The sequence below is a fragment of the Astyanax mexicanus genome, chromosome 3 (genome assembly GCF_023375975.1).
Source record: "Astyanax mexicanus isolate ESR-SI-001 chromosome 3, AstMex3_surface, whole genome shotgun sequence".
Lineage (NCBI taxonomy): Eukaryota > Metazoa > Chordata > Actinopteri > Characiformes > Acestrorhamphidae > Astyanax > Astyanax mexicanus.
This window is the reverse complement of record NC_064410.1, coordinates 30,109,198-30,123,428: the sequence shown is the minus strand read 5'-3', so window position 1 is coordinate 30,123,428 and position 14,231 is coordinate 30,109,198. Positions and strand designations below refer to the sequence as shown.

At 35.7% G+C, this 14,231-nt stretch overlaps 1 protein-coding gene across 1 annotated transcript; it reads left to right on the top strand.

Annotated features, from left to right (window-relative positions):
* The first annotated feature begins 1,852 nt into the window (after positions 1 to 1,852).
* Positions 1,853 to 12,503, top strand: LOC103041091 (glyceraldehyde-3-phosphate dehydrogenase). The gene is made up of 12 exons (XM_022666146.2): positions 1,853 to 1,915; positions 2,255 to 2,301; positions 6,930 to 7,029; positions 7,158 to 7,264; positions 7,396 to 7,486; positions 8,754 to 8,869; positions 8,978 to 9,059; positions 9,511 to 9,662; positions 10,412 to 10,490; positions 11,678 to 11,761; positions 11,895 to 11,992; positions 12,265 to 12,503. Exons 2-12 carry the CDS (start codon positions 2,279 to 2,281, stop codon positions 12,332 to 12,334), a joined length of 1,002 nt encoding a protein of 333 aa, XP_022521867.1. The 5' UTR covers positions 1,853 to 1,915; positions 2,255 to 2,278; the 3' UTR covers positions 12,335 to 12,503.
* The last annotated feature ends 1,728 nt before the right edge of the window (positions 12,504 to 14,231 follow it).

Below are 14,231 nucleotides of genomic sequence, written 5' to 3'. Positions count from 1 at the left end.
AGTTAGGTGTCAGTGTCAAATTTATTTCAGATCCTATTTTATTAAAAGTGTGTCTAGCCTAGCAACAATTACTATTAAAGGATACATTTTCTGTGAGAAGCTTAGGCAAGACCAGGTTACAAAATACATATATTCAAACCAGTGTACTGCTTTTTTTTACATGTTCCTTCTAAACCACAAGGTGTCTCCCTTTCTAAAGTTCAAACACAAATAAAATATGAATACACTTTTCAGGATCATACACACATCTTTAGAGGCATCTGTAGGTACTGCTTAAAATGGTGCTGTTACTTACCTAAAGGAAACAAGTCTGGTAAACTCATTTTTTTAGTTTTTCAGACATGTTCAGAAATCAACCTAGCCTTTTAATAGATCAAGAAGTGTAAATGTTTTTAACACATGGGTTTTACAGACTGGTGCCAGCACACATTTTCATGGTTCCATGGATCCACATTGACTGTAACTGGATTTTAACTATTAATTTATATTATATTTACAATGAGTCTATAAATGTATTAAGTGCTTGTGTTTCTGGAGTAACCAATTAACCTGAGAAGCTCACATTTCAAACACACCTATCCATTCCTAACGTGATCTGCATGCCAGGGACAGGCACTCTGCTCCTCAGCTGATACATGATGAACATGCAGACTGACAAATACATACTGTCCTCTAAATACATTCCTGTACTCTACTGCCTCCAGCTAGTGAGACAGTCACCGAGTCAAAGGTTGAGGTCAATCCAGTAAATGTCACTGTATAAATAGGTAAGTGTTTTAGACATTACCTACAGTACATGGCATAGCTCAGCATGGGAAGATCAGGTGTTCATGCTACTGATATCTCAGTATCAGTCCTGAAATGTATTCATTACATCATTGAAATCATTTTGTTCTGAGTGTAGCGTAATCTTATGAGAGTGAAGTGTAATGTAAAAATTGACAAAAATATCCTCTTGATACTCGTAGGATTTTTGGAAAAACAACCTAAACATCTATTATTGTAATTTTTAAGTATCTAGTGAAACTGTCTTGTTCTATTGTTAGATAATCTGGCTTTGTGTAAGCATTAGATGTTTGGAAGTAAAATTGACGTAATATTGACGTAATTTATATGAAAATATTGAAGTAATTTATTTAAGTTCACAAGGCTGAGTGTATGAGTGTGTATTAGCTTGAAAAGCTAGAATCTAATGCAATCTAATATAATCTATAATTAGATTAAAGATATATTTCCATACTTCTACCATATTTGCATTAAAAACACTAACATACTTTATTTCCTGAAGTAGGAAATAAGAAAAGTACATGTTTTATATCTTTAAAAAGGCTGTATTATCTGCATTATCTTTTCTTTTTTTATATCTGAAATATCCATTATTTGAAGCATTTGATTGTGTCTTATTTAAAAGTAAGTGACTAAATGTGACTTAAATGTGTGTAATGAAAACAACCTTAAGTATGAAAACACTGAACATTAAAACAAAATAAATAAAATCCTATTATTATTATTATTTTATTATTTTGTTTTTTAACTTACATACTGGAAAATAATCTTAATAAAAAACTTTTTACAGTCTTGATCCACTTCCTACATCAGTAACCACATATTCTGCTGTGTGTACATAGTTTACGTGTAGTTTTTAAAATCGTGTTTTTTTTTGTTTTTTTTTAGTTTTTTTTTAGAACATTTGCTTTTCAAGGTAGACTGGAAACAATTATAAGATATTTAGAGATATGTATTTTTATACACGCTACTCTAAAGATTACGAACTGGAATAAGAGAAAAGCACCAGTAGAGTGGGTGTGGCTGAGTATGTAGGAGGTGTGCCACTGACACATAGATAAATACTGACTGGCCCACTGGTTACTTTTGCTCAAGCAAGGAATACCTGAACAGAGGCAACCTGCAAACGGTATAACCGCTTAGATAATAACATCTTTAAGATATCTACTGCTAAATTCTATATTTTAGGAGCATGCTTTCAGTACCTGCATGCTTTAATTAAATGCATACTAAATAATATTTGTTTTGTTTTAGTGCAGTGAGCAATTATATATAAGCAATTATATATAATCCCGGTTTATTTTAAGGTTCATCAAACTGTACTAGTTACAAAAAATATAAATGCTCAATAATTATAGCAGTCAATAGATGTGCCAGAAAATCTGCTGTGTTACAGATGAGTAAGTCAGTGATTAATCATTAAGAGTCTTTAATAAATAAATGTACTTTTACTTTTTCTTTCATTCAGAGTACTTCTCCTGAGCCAGCAAATATGGTCAAAGTTGGAATCAATGGGTGAGTGATGATGGGAGACCTAATGGTTTATTCTCTGCCAAACAGACCCTGTGATTCTCTGCATGTTGTTCGGCATGTGACATTTTGCTGAGTGCCAAGTGCCCTTTAGCCCTCCGTCAGGACACAGATTCCCTAGTGTTCCCTAGTGGAGTTACATTGCCGAGTTCTCCTACCCGTACTCTCCTCAAACATGACATATATCACATCATGGCCTTTCACTCCTCTTACACCTAGCTAGCTCTCCTTTCCTCAGCTGTTGCGTTATGTCTTTCATGCTAATTTTATCCCGCCAGCCTATCAGAGCAGAGTTTGCAGGCTGAGGGTGTGAGGGAAGCCGTGTCTATGTTTACAGCTCAAGTCTGGATAAGCTTTTGTCATCAGCTGTTAAGCTTCACTTGGCAAAAGGCTATTGGATTTCTGTAGTAACCGCAGGCTGTGATTATGTTTATGGCCCCCTGCATTTCCTATAAATATCTGGTCTAAGTATGGCAATTTAAAAGTGTCAAAAGTACAGTATTTGCAACTTAATTTAGATTTGAATTATGTGTGCTAATTGTAGATTGAAAGTGTATCAAGCTCTGGCAGAAGATGTCAGAAGATAAGAGTCTTGTTAGGTTCCAGGGTATCACATGGTGTCATATACAGTAGCTGACTTTGGATTCATAATTGGCGGATATCATTTTGATTGCAGGGTGAATTACTGGAGCATTATGTCACATGAACTCATTGAACAGGTTTTTTTTTTTTTTTTTTTTTTTTTTTTTACTTTTTACTTTAGCTATTTAGGTTTGCAAAAACTAGGACTGGACAACATATCGGAAATATTGAAATATTAAATATTTCAAACTGTCTTACACAAATTTTATCATATTGTAAAATCACTCCAGCTGCATAGGTTACCATCTATGTGGAGTTTACATTCCATTTACTTTTTACATTTACATAGTGTGGAAATGGTTTGGTTTTCGGAAGGAAGACACTCTGGTGTCTGGTGCAGATTATGTCATAGAAACATCGCAATTAAAGGAGTCTATTTTATTTCACTTATTTATCTTTATTTTATTTCACTTAATTTATTTCAAACCACTTAAACCAGTACAGCTTAGAGTCAGTGAAATATCAAGAGGAGTGCAATTGTCTTATGTTTATTATAAAAAAAAAACTGTTTAGTTACAATATGTACTATTTAAAGCAGCAATCCATAAGATTTTTTTCTTTTGAATTGAAAGCAGTAGTGTTCCTGAGTCAATCAGTGTCCTAGCATGACCATCCTGGCAATATCTAATATATTCATCTTAAACACAGAGTGGTCTGATAGGTTTGTTGGATGTAATTATTGTCTACATTTTGTCAACATAGTATTTCATAAATTAACAAAATTTAAGCCTAAGCTCTGCTGCTATAATCAGGAGATCGCTGGTTCGAATCCCGTTCATATAGTGTCCCATCAGCTGCTGGAGCCCTGAGAGAGCACAATTGGCATTGCTCTCTCTGGGTAGATGGCGCTTTATCCCCACTCCAAAGTGTAAGGTCCTCAGCACAAGGCGTCTGTGAGCTAATGTATTGCTGTATCAGCAGCAGTTGGAAAAGAGGCGGGTGCTGACTTCATATGTGTCGGAGGAGGCATGTGCTAGTCTTCACCCTCCTGGTGTTGGGGCATCACTAAGGGGAATTCTAATGAGTAGGTTGGGTAACTGGCCTTTTAAATTGGGAAAAAAAAAAAAAAAAAAAAAAAAAAAAAATTAACAAAACGTATACTCCAAAACATAGAATCTCCTACAGTAATTTATTTACATGAATCTAAATTAAAAGTACTATTCCACATGCCCTGTGCAATTACACATTCTCACCAAAGAGGTCTCCAAATCCCCAAAACTTAGTGACTGTCACTTTAAATATACAGGGGTTACAAATAACCGATGATAGTTTATTATTGTACCAGCCCTGGTTCTGGACTGCTTTGCCTGAGAGTGAGCAGTAAAACATAATGGAGTTATTGACAACTATTTTATGTGAAAAGCTTTTAGTACATATTTAAATCAAAGCTAACAAAAGTACCTAGATACAGGCAAATTGAAAAAAGGAACAAGTGAGAATTATTTGATCTTTCAAAAGAACAAAACATTACTAATATAAGTTTGTTTATGGGATACATAAATGTCCCTTTGTTTTTTCAGTAAAATCTCAGACAAATTCTCAATCCCCACAAGAGCTACATTATATTTTGTTAAGGTTTTCATCATATATTATTGTACATCACTATTCCATTTGCATAATGAGATAAAAAATTTCAGCCCCTGACTGACTATTATTATTAGTATGTACAAGGAAATTATTGTCTCTGGTAACCCCACGCATCTTACTAAACATACATGCACATAACCATTACATATTCTCAAGTACAGCATTTCTGTAATGATTTTCTACTAAGGGCAGCACAAGGTAAACATATCCCACAGTCAACAAGTCGTGTGCCTACCAACCCACTGCCCGCTAATTTTATCCAGCCTTGGAGTGGCAACAGAATGTTGGCTAAAACTTTCTGTCTACATGGTTATAAATCACATGCTGAATTATGGGCTGGCGGGACTTGGGATACTGCGGGACCTAGAACTGATACTGTACTCGTTTGGCTGAATGAATATGTCTGCTTTAAAAAGCTGACTTATAAATGCTAGTGGGTTAGTAATCACTTGCAATAATATGTTATACAACATAAGACGTAAGAAGTGCTTACCATAAACATTTTACACTACTATTGCTTCACCAGAGCAAAGCATAGCCAGCAAAGTTTTAAACACTAATTTTAGAATTTGCAGTATTTTGTTATTAAGATATTTAAGACATTATCAACCCAAATTTCACACTGGATGGCAGCATTTCTGGAGACAACAGGTTTTAATATAAAGTTTTAATTACTGTATTTTATGGATTTTCTCTCCCCATTTTTTAGTCTTAGTTTTCTAATTCCATTTCCATTTAACTAATTAAGATGTGCTTCCTCCAAGAAATGTAAATCCAGCAACTGCACCTATTTGAACTGCCTTTTACACCATGTCACAAGATAGTGTAACACGCAGGGAGAAGAGCAATACCTGGCTGTCAGTTCTGTTACGTCAGTTAACAGACATCTGTGCAATACGGCATTACGCTGAGTGATGGAGGGAGAGGAAGGGCCATCGCATTGCGCCTGCATCATATGCCAAGATACTAATGAACATCTGACTATTGACGATCGTCTAGGTCAGTGTTTTTTAATCTGTGGGCTGCAGCCCCCCAGTGGACCGCAGAGGAACTGTACTATTTTGCAAATTAAAATAATTTTAAATATATAAATAGTTTAGCAAATGTAATTTAAGATGTTAAGTTAATTAATAGAAGATAAGAAGTTAATTTATTTGCAAAACAAAGCATGTTTAGGTTGAGCTAGTTTGGCATAGTAGTCACATGACAGGCAGAGCTAACTACGAGATTAACACGCTAGCTGTGTTAATATTAAAAGTTTGATTAAAAAGGTTTTCCTGTGATATGCATTTTTATCATCATGGACAACAAAAGACCCAGAAGCTGCACCATTTTTAAGTGGAGCAGCATCTGTTTTCTCTGACTGAAAGAACCGAGAATAGCAAGCATAAATACAAACAAAGAAAATACAGCCACAATACCTAGCACTAGACTTCATAGCAGATATTATTAACGTTCACATACTTTTGCCGCACACAAATATAGAATATCGGATAAATGTCCTCAATAAATAAATACAATTTTTTTTTACTATTTTTGTTTAATTAGTTTTCTTTATTTACCTTTATGACTTGTGTAAAATTATGTTTTCAGTCATATTTTTGCAGAAATTTAGAAAATTCTAAAGCTCCAGAGAAGACAAATAAGCAGAGATGTATAGTAACAAAGTAGAAGTAGGCACTACTGTACTACAGTACTAAAACTACTTATTTAACGTGTTTTTTCTCCTACTTCCACTTTTACTTCACTACATATTTTTGATGAGTTTAATACTTTTACTCTAAAACATTTCTATGTGCTGCATCGATACTTATTACAGTTATAAAATTGTAAGGAATCATTCCAAACCCAGAGCGGTAGACGATCTGCACTGTCACTGGATTGATGAAGCTGCCTCACTTTATACTTGTCTGCAAATAGAATTTCATGAATTTGTAATATGACCATGGTTAAAACATATTTTTTTGTTATCAAAAATACTTAACCTATTTCAGTACAAGTTTCCTTTTGCTAGTAAATAAACAGAAATTCCACTGATTTAAATCATTGCTTAGAACAGAAGCAAAAAACAGTGTGTACATTTTATAAGTTAACAGGACTTTAGCACTTGCTCATACTTCTATTTTTTTAATTTACAAGGAAATGATTGATCTGATCGAATTTAAAAACTTAGATAATAAAATGTAATGTTGGTATAGGTACAGATCCCAGTCTTTTTATTAGCTAATTATCAACCCCTCCTTGACCTGAATCCAGTTTGTGCAAAGAAAGCAAAGCCATGTAGTTGGGAATAGTATAGTTATATAAAGTAAAGCACTGCTGCAGTCTAGTGGTGTTTAGTGGGATTAACAAGAGAGATTCTGTTCTCTTTTCCTTTATGCTAGATTTGGTCGGATTGGACGTCTGGTGACCCGTGTTGCCTTCCTCACTGAAAAAGTGGACATTGTGGCCATAAATGACCCCTTCATTGATATAGAATACATGGTGAGAACGGAACAAAGCGTTTCTATGTAAAAAGCACTTTTAAAGCTAAATTGTAACAGAGTTTATTTCGATAAATTACATTTCTTATTCTTTTAAATGGAATATTTGTGCGGTTGTGATCTCCATAGGTGTACATGTTCACTTATGACTCCACCCATGGCCGCTTCAAAGGTGAGGTGAAAAGTGAGAATGGCAAGCTCTTCATCAACAACCATCCCATCACTGTCTTTTCTGAGTAAGCAATATAAAAAAAAAACATCATTATTAATGAATGTTTCTATTGCGGATGCTTTATAAGAGCACAGTTACTCATTTCCTTCTTCTTCTCTCTTTTCTTTTTACTTTGCTTCCTTTTCTGAAGTGCAGGAAGGACCCAGCCAACATTAAATGGGCTGATACTGGTGCTGAGTATGTGGTTGAATCCACAGGAGTGTTCACCACAGTGGAGAAAGCTTCTGTAAGTGTAAAACTCTTTAAAATTTAAAATTTAAAATTAGGCGCACTGGATTAAAAAGCACGTTGTTCAACACTAGTAAGGAACAGGGGTGTGCCAGGTTTCTCTTTGAATTCAGCAGGTCTCGCTGCTGGGTGGTGGTGGGGATAGCTAACCAAGTTAAGTCAACAAAACTGTAATTCTTAAAAGAAAATTCTCTTTTAAAGTCAAACGAGCGCTGGATTTTAATCTACACAGATTTCTCTCCTGAAAACTGTTTATTTGGGTGAGTAAAGCGCTTCTGTTGATTTACAGTAAGCTTAGGTTTCTGGATTGCTGGGTGCTTTAGCGGCTAGCCGCTTGCGCTAGCTGCAGTTAGTGGCTAATGCCCGACAGTGCTACACTGAGGAACACTGAGTGTTCCGGTAAGCCAGGATGATATTAGCTAGCGGCTCTTCCCACGTAGCTTGTCTTACCATGCATAAACGAGCAGACTACAGTTCGATATGCTCACCTCTAAATAACGAAAGAGCTAGCGCTTAGCATGGTTAGCGACTAATACTAATGCTACTCCAACAGTGCCGGCCAGGGCTAGCAGCAGGCTACAGGCTGATAATACTCACCTCTGAACAGTGAAAGAGCAAGCGCTTAGCGGTTGGTGGCTAATACTAATACTGCTCCAGTCTGTGTGCTGAAGAACTAAGCTTTACCTCAGCAGAGTGGCTTTACTGTTCCTTACAATCTGACTGGTAAAAATTAATACAGCACCGGATCATAAGGCGCACAATGATATTTGGGAAAATTAAAGGATTTTAAGTGCGTCTTATAGTGCGAGAAATACAGTGCACTCTGTAAACATATCCTGTATTTTTTTTTTTACAATAAATTTGTAAAGTAAATAATTATTTTACAATGTTTTGTTTTAAAACTGTAGAACGCAAAGCATATTTAAATGCCCTATGAAAACAGTCATCTAGAGCAACTAACCAGCTTAAACAGCTTGAACAATTAAAAAAAAAATCAGGCCACTGAGACGTCAACACAAAATTTTGACACACCAAGAATATGATCAAAAAATTATTCCTCAACCAGAAGTGTCATAAAGTTATGTGTTTACACACATATGAAAGTAGCCCATAAGTACAACTGTTTAATTTTTAACGTATGGTTACAAGTTTACATTAAAATAAGATATGCCTAGTATTTATAGACTGTATACAAATATATCTGAAGTAATCAATCAATAGAAACCAATGTACTGTTCTGTTACTATCTGCTCCACCCTTTACAGGCCCATCTGAAGGGAGGTGCAAAGAGGGTGATCATCTCTGCCCCCAGCGCTGATGCGCCCATGTTTGTGATGGGTGTTAATCAGAACGTCTATGACAAGTCCATGAAGGTTATCAGGTACACCTCTTCTCGCCTCTGTAGCATAAAGACCTTTTCTATTCTTATATTATTTCGCACAGTAGTGATGACAACTACTGCTGTTGCATGTGAATATCTGACCCACAGCAATGCGTCCTGCACAACAAACTGTCTCGCTCCTCTGGCCAAGGTCATCCACGATAACTTCGGCATCATTGAGGGACTCATGGTAAAGACTGATCATTACTGATCTTACTCATCTTTCTTTTGTGAGAGTGCAGTTTTCAGTATGCTCCAATATAGCATGTCTGCTTATGAAATATCCCACAGTCTATTGTTGTTTTTGTATTGCTTATGCTTTAAGAAATATTTGGTAACAGGCATATACTTTTCCATGCCTTCCCAGCCCATGTAAAAATGCCATTTAATGCTGTTTCAGGAACTAGCAAAATAATGCTTTATCTTTCTGTCATACCATTACAATGCATGTGTATTACTGAAATGCTTACTTATTAGAGAATAAGAAAATTTGTTTTTAAAGTAATTCTTATGCTTTTATTAGATTTTATTCAAACATTAAAGATGAAAGATTAAGATATCCTTATGAGAGTGACAGTATTTCTGTAGCGTTTCTCTCTTCCAAACCATGCGTCTTTGTCTGCACTTGTCTTTCTCTCCAGAGCACAGTGCATGCAATCACAGCCACACAGAAGACTGTAGACGGTCCATCCGGTAAGCTGTGGAGAGACGGGCGCGGTGCCAGCCAGAACATCATTCCTGCCTCCACTGGAGCTGCCAAAGCTGTGGGCAAAGTCATCCCAGAGCTCAATGGGTACATACACAGCACAAGGGGATAACATTCTGGGCCCAGTTAAAATTTACACACCTATTTACACATTTAAACAGCTGCTATTGAATGTAGACATGAAGAATTGCTTGATTACCACACATTTTTACACTTTTTACCATATATACTGTGGCATATGGCATTTTACCATATATTTTTACTTTGTATACCGTTCTGATGTATTCTGTTAATGCAGATTTGTAGAAAGCATGGACAGAGTAACGTCTCTGAAAAAGAAGTCCACCACAGGTCTAGCACATCTGCTATTTGGTTGCAGTATGATGTGTAGCTCCACCCATCTCAAGATGTTTTAATGACCTAAATGAATACTATGGTACTAAAAGAAGAGGGCGTGTCTGTCCTTCTCTGGTCTTTACTGTGCAGACTCACAATGTAACTCACATTTAACACAATGGAAAACAATTTCTGCTTAATTTTTGTAACACACAAGGGAATAGAACCACAGTGGCCGTGCTTTCTGCAGTCATTGGTCACATTCAACTGCAAAAAAGACAAAAACAAGCTGAAATGAAATAAAATAAAACAGTGTGTAAATGATAATTCCATTTTAAAAGGAAACAATGGCAGTGAATACTGTAGTACAAAGTAGTACAAACTCACTTTTTTATAGTGGATTTGAACAATTTTTTTTTTTTTTATTAAGGTCTAATAAAATACCATATTGCCTGTTTGCTTTATGTAATATGTTAATCATGTTTTCACTCTGTTTACAGTAAGCTGACAGGCATGGCCTTCCGTGTTCCCACCCCCAATGTCTCTGTTGTGGATTTGACAGTGCGTTTAGAGAAGCCAGTGAGCATCTCTTCTTTCCATCTTATCATTCTTCATTTTTTAGTGTCTTTATAGATGTTTAGATTGTTTACATGAGTGCAGGTGTAAAAATACACCATATTTCGACAGTTGTGGTGTAACATGCATTATATTATTAAAAATGGTAATAATTAAATTATTTTATACGGTCATTATAAATAGTTAAATGGTACATTAAATATATTGACCTGCTAAAGGTTACCGGCCAGAAGACTGCACTGACCTGCAGGACCTGTTTGTGTACCTTCCTGCAGTGAATGTGCATGCTTATCTGTACGCACGGACAATTCCAGACAGAGACTGGCAGTCATGATCATCACCACCCACTGTGCCATCCATTGAGGGTGGCAATATCTTCTATGACATATTCTTTGAGCACACATAACACTATGGCCAGGGGCGGATTTTACCACCACGCAATTGCTTGGGGCCCCAAGGATCAGGGGGTCCCCTGCTGGCCAAAACGTTGACAAAAAAACGAAAAAAAAAAAAAAAAAAACGATACGCATTATTTCCTGTTTGTTTGATGCAGAAGAGACACTGTACATGCAAGTTAAACTAGGCGAGGTAGACTAAGGTAGCTTTGGCACAACCATGAAACGGTCTTATCCCAGCAGTGCCCAAAAAAGAAAGAAAACTAAGGAAAGCAAGTCCAGCACAGAAAGCTTGACAAAGCTCACCAATTGTTTTCACAGCAGCAAGAAATGAAACGTCTTATGAGGATGAGGTACCTGAGACAGCTATTTTGTCAGAGTCCAAAAAATTCATTTGATCAGGGCCCCAAAAAACATTGTTTTTTTGGTTGGGGCCCCAGAACTTCTATATCCACCCCTGACTATGGCTAGAAGAATGCTAAATAAACACAGAACTTCAGAACTTTAATATCTCATCCATCTGGCACCCATTGTCAGATCCCATCTACCTGGTTTGCCAGTATCATAATGAGTAACACCACCTTCATTGGGGCAGACTAGGGTTTGATTTCCTGTCCAGGCAGACAAGACTTGTAACACAGCATTATATGCAGATCATATGTAATACATACAGGCAGATTTTGGTTAAACATAATTAGAATGTAACTTCTTTTCATTTGTGGCTTTAATTTGGGTAAGTTTCTGAAAATGTAGCCCTGCTGGATAAATTTCAAATCTGTTTCTTTCATGCTACAGGCTAAGTATGAAAGGATAAAGAAGGTGGTGAAAGCAGCTGCAGAGGGCCCCCTCAGAGGAATTCTGGGATACACAGATGAACCAGTAGGCATTTCAGTCTGACACTTTTGCACACAATAATGTGTAGATACTATGAATTCAGAGCTACTCCCTGGAATTTACTGACTTTTATTGGCAGTACTGTCTGAACTGAGTGAGTGTTTTTCTCCTCACACAGCTGGTGTCCACTGACTTCAACGGCGACTCTCACTCTTCATACTTTGATGCTGATGCTGGCATCGCTCTCTCTGACAACTTTGTAAAGCTGGTGACATGGTGAGTCAGCAGTTCTGTGTGTGTGTGTGTGTGTTTGTGTGTGTGTGTAGTTTGTTTATAGAAGTAACATAATGCATTAAAATTTTGATATTTGTCACATTCTGGAAAAGTTGAATAAATAGTACATTTTATTTTCTACATCAAGATATTTTAGGACACTTTATCTTAGCTTTATACAAATTATTTGGAAGTTATGAAATATTAGATTAATTTTATACACTTATCTGCAGCTGCTAGCTCATTTTAACTGAGATTCTGTTTCTTCTCCACAGGTATGATAACGAGTATGGCTACAGCAGCCGTGTGATTGATCTCATGGTCTACATCTCTGCTAAAGAGTAAAACCGAGATATAAATGTATCACCATCACCTAGGTCAACTCACAGTGTTTTGTGCAATCTTCGAGAACAAGTCATCACTAGTAACTTTTTTACTATGACACTGTATGTTTTAAATTGTGATGGCTTGTTCAGATGTTATATATCTTGATTAAAGTCCTCTGTTCATGGGATTTATGGCGATTCTTTCTTCTTCCATCAGAGCCTTGAAACATCACAGCAAAATTGGATCTTGGAACTTGATTATTACTACTGTCCAAAAAAAGTCAAAAAATGACCAAAGGTCCTCAAAATAGAGTATTAGAGTGAAGCTGACATTGAGCATGATAATGAATGAACAGTGTCTGCACACTTATTCTTACAGCTGGTTTAGATGGTCTAAGTTGGTCTTGAATTATCAAGGTGATTATCCAGAAGAGCAGAAGAACATACTACTTTACATTGGTAAACTTGTTGGTTAACCAACTCTTGACTAGCATATCACTGCATTTGATTTCGCTCATTTTGGTCATCCAGGTTTATGATGCTGGTCAGCTTGCTTGGTCAACTTTATGATGCCTATAAACTAGCTAAACCATCAATTGCAAACATACCCTATGTCAAGGGTTACCAACTTAACCAGCTTGACCAGGTCAGGATGTTTTTTTCAAATATTTGTTTGTGCTGATTCAGCAAAATAGATTTCTTCAAACATCAGTGTATGACACTCTTTTTGAACGCCAGGGTATAAATAAATAGTGCTCAGCTACAACCAGCAGAGGTCTCACATGTTTGTATAGACCATCCAGTAATAAAAGGAATAGCATGTTTTTTTTAATACAGTAAATCCATTGCAGATAAGATACGATAAGATAAGATAGACAATATACAGTGTCAAGAAACCAATTGTTTAAATATATAAAATATATAATAAAATAAACTATAAATATGAATCTAAAAATTTAAGATTGAAGAAAATGTGGTACCTAATCAACAGGGCTGTAAACGTATTTTTTGTTAGTCAAAAGACACATTTTAATATCAGACAAAGATAACTGAGTAAATATTAAAAGCAGTTTTTCAATTATATTTTCAAAAACCAAATAAAAGTTTGGAGTAGTCTAGTCAAAGTCTGATCATGATTATTAACAGACAGTTATGCTGGAAAACCCTCCAATGTGTCTGAATTAAAAAAAAAAAATGAAAAAAAGTGTGGGCCAATATTCATCCACAAAGGTTACACTTGATTGCAGTTGTTGCCACCAAGGGTAGCACAACCAAGTTAGTAGGTTTAGGGGGCAAATATTTTTTCACACAGGGCTAGATTGTTTTACAAAGTTTGTTAAACAAATTTACAAAGTGCTTTTTAGATTTACTCAGGTTATCTTTGTCTGATATTAAAGTTTTTTTTATAATCTGAAAAGTGTATGTATGACAAAAAAAGCAAAAATCTGTAAGGGCTTGTTCATATTTTAATGTAAATAAATAGTCAATATGTAGGGACAGATTGCACATACCATTAAACAGACTGGCGTCATGCTGCACATACAGCTCTGGGAAAAATTGAAAGACCACTTCAGTTTCTGAATCAGTTTCTCTGATTTTGCTATTTATAGATATATGTTTGAGTAAAAGAACATTGTTGCTTTATTCTACAAATTACAGACTATGTTTCTCCCAAGTTCCACATAAAAAATAGAGCATTTATTTGTAGAAAATGAGAAATGGCTGAAATAACAAAAAAGATGCAGAGCTTTTATACCTCAAATAATGCGAAAAAAACAAGTTCATATTCATAAAGATTTAAAAGTTTAAAAATCAATATTTGCGACAATAACTCTTTTTAATCACAGTTTTTATGCATCTTGGCATGTTCTCCTCCACCAGTCTTACACACTGCTTTTGGATAACTTTATGCCACT

Excerpts from the sequence above, each read along its gene's own strand:
- LOC103041091 (XM_022666146.2), top strand. The coding sequence starts at position 2,279 with ATGGTCAAAGTTGGAATCAATGG. Across the intron at positions 2,302-6,929 it reads GTCAAAGTTGGAATCAATGG|ATTTGGTCGGATTGGACGTC; the intron begins GTGAGTGATGAT and ends CCTTTATGCTAG. Across the intron at positions 9,663-10,411 it reads GTCATCCCAGAGCTCAATGG|TAAGCTGACAGGCATGGCCT; the intron begins GTACATACACAG and ends CTCTGTTTACAG.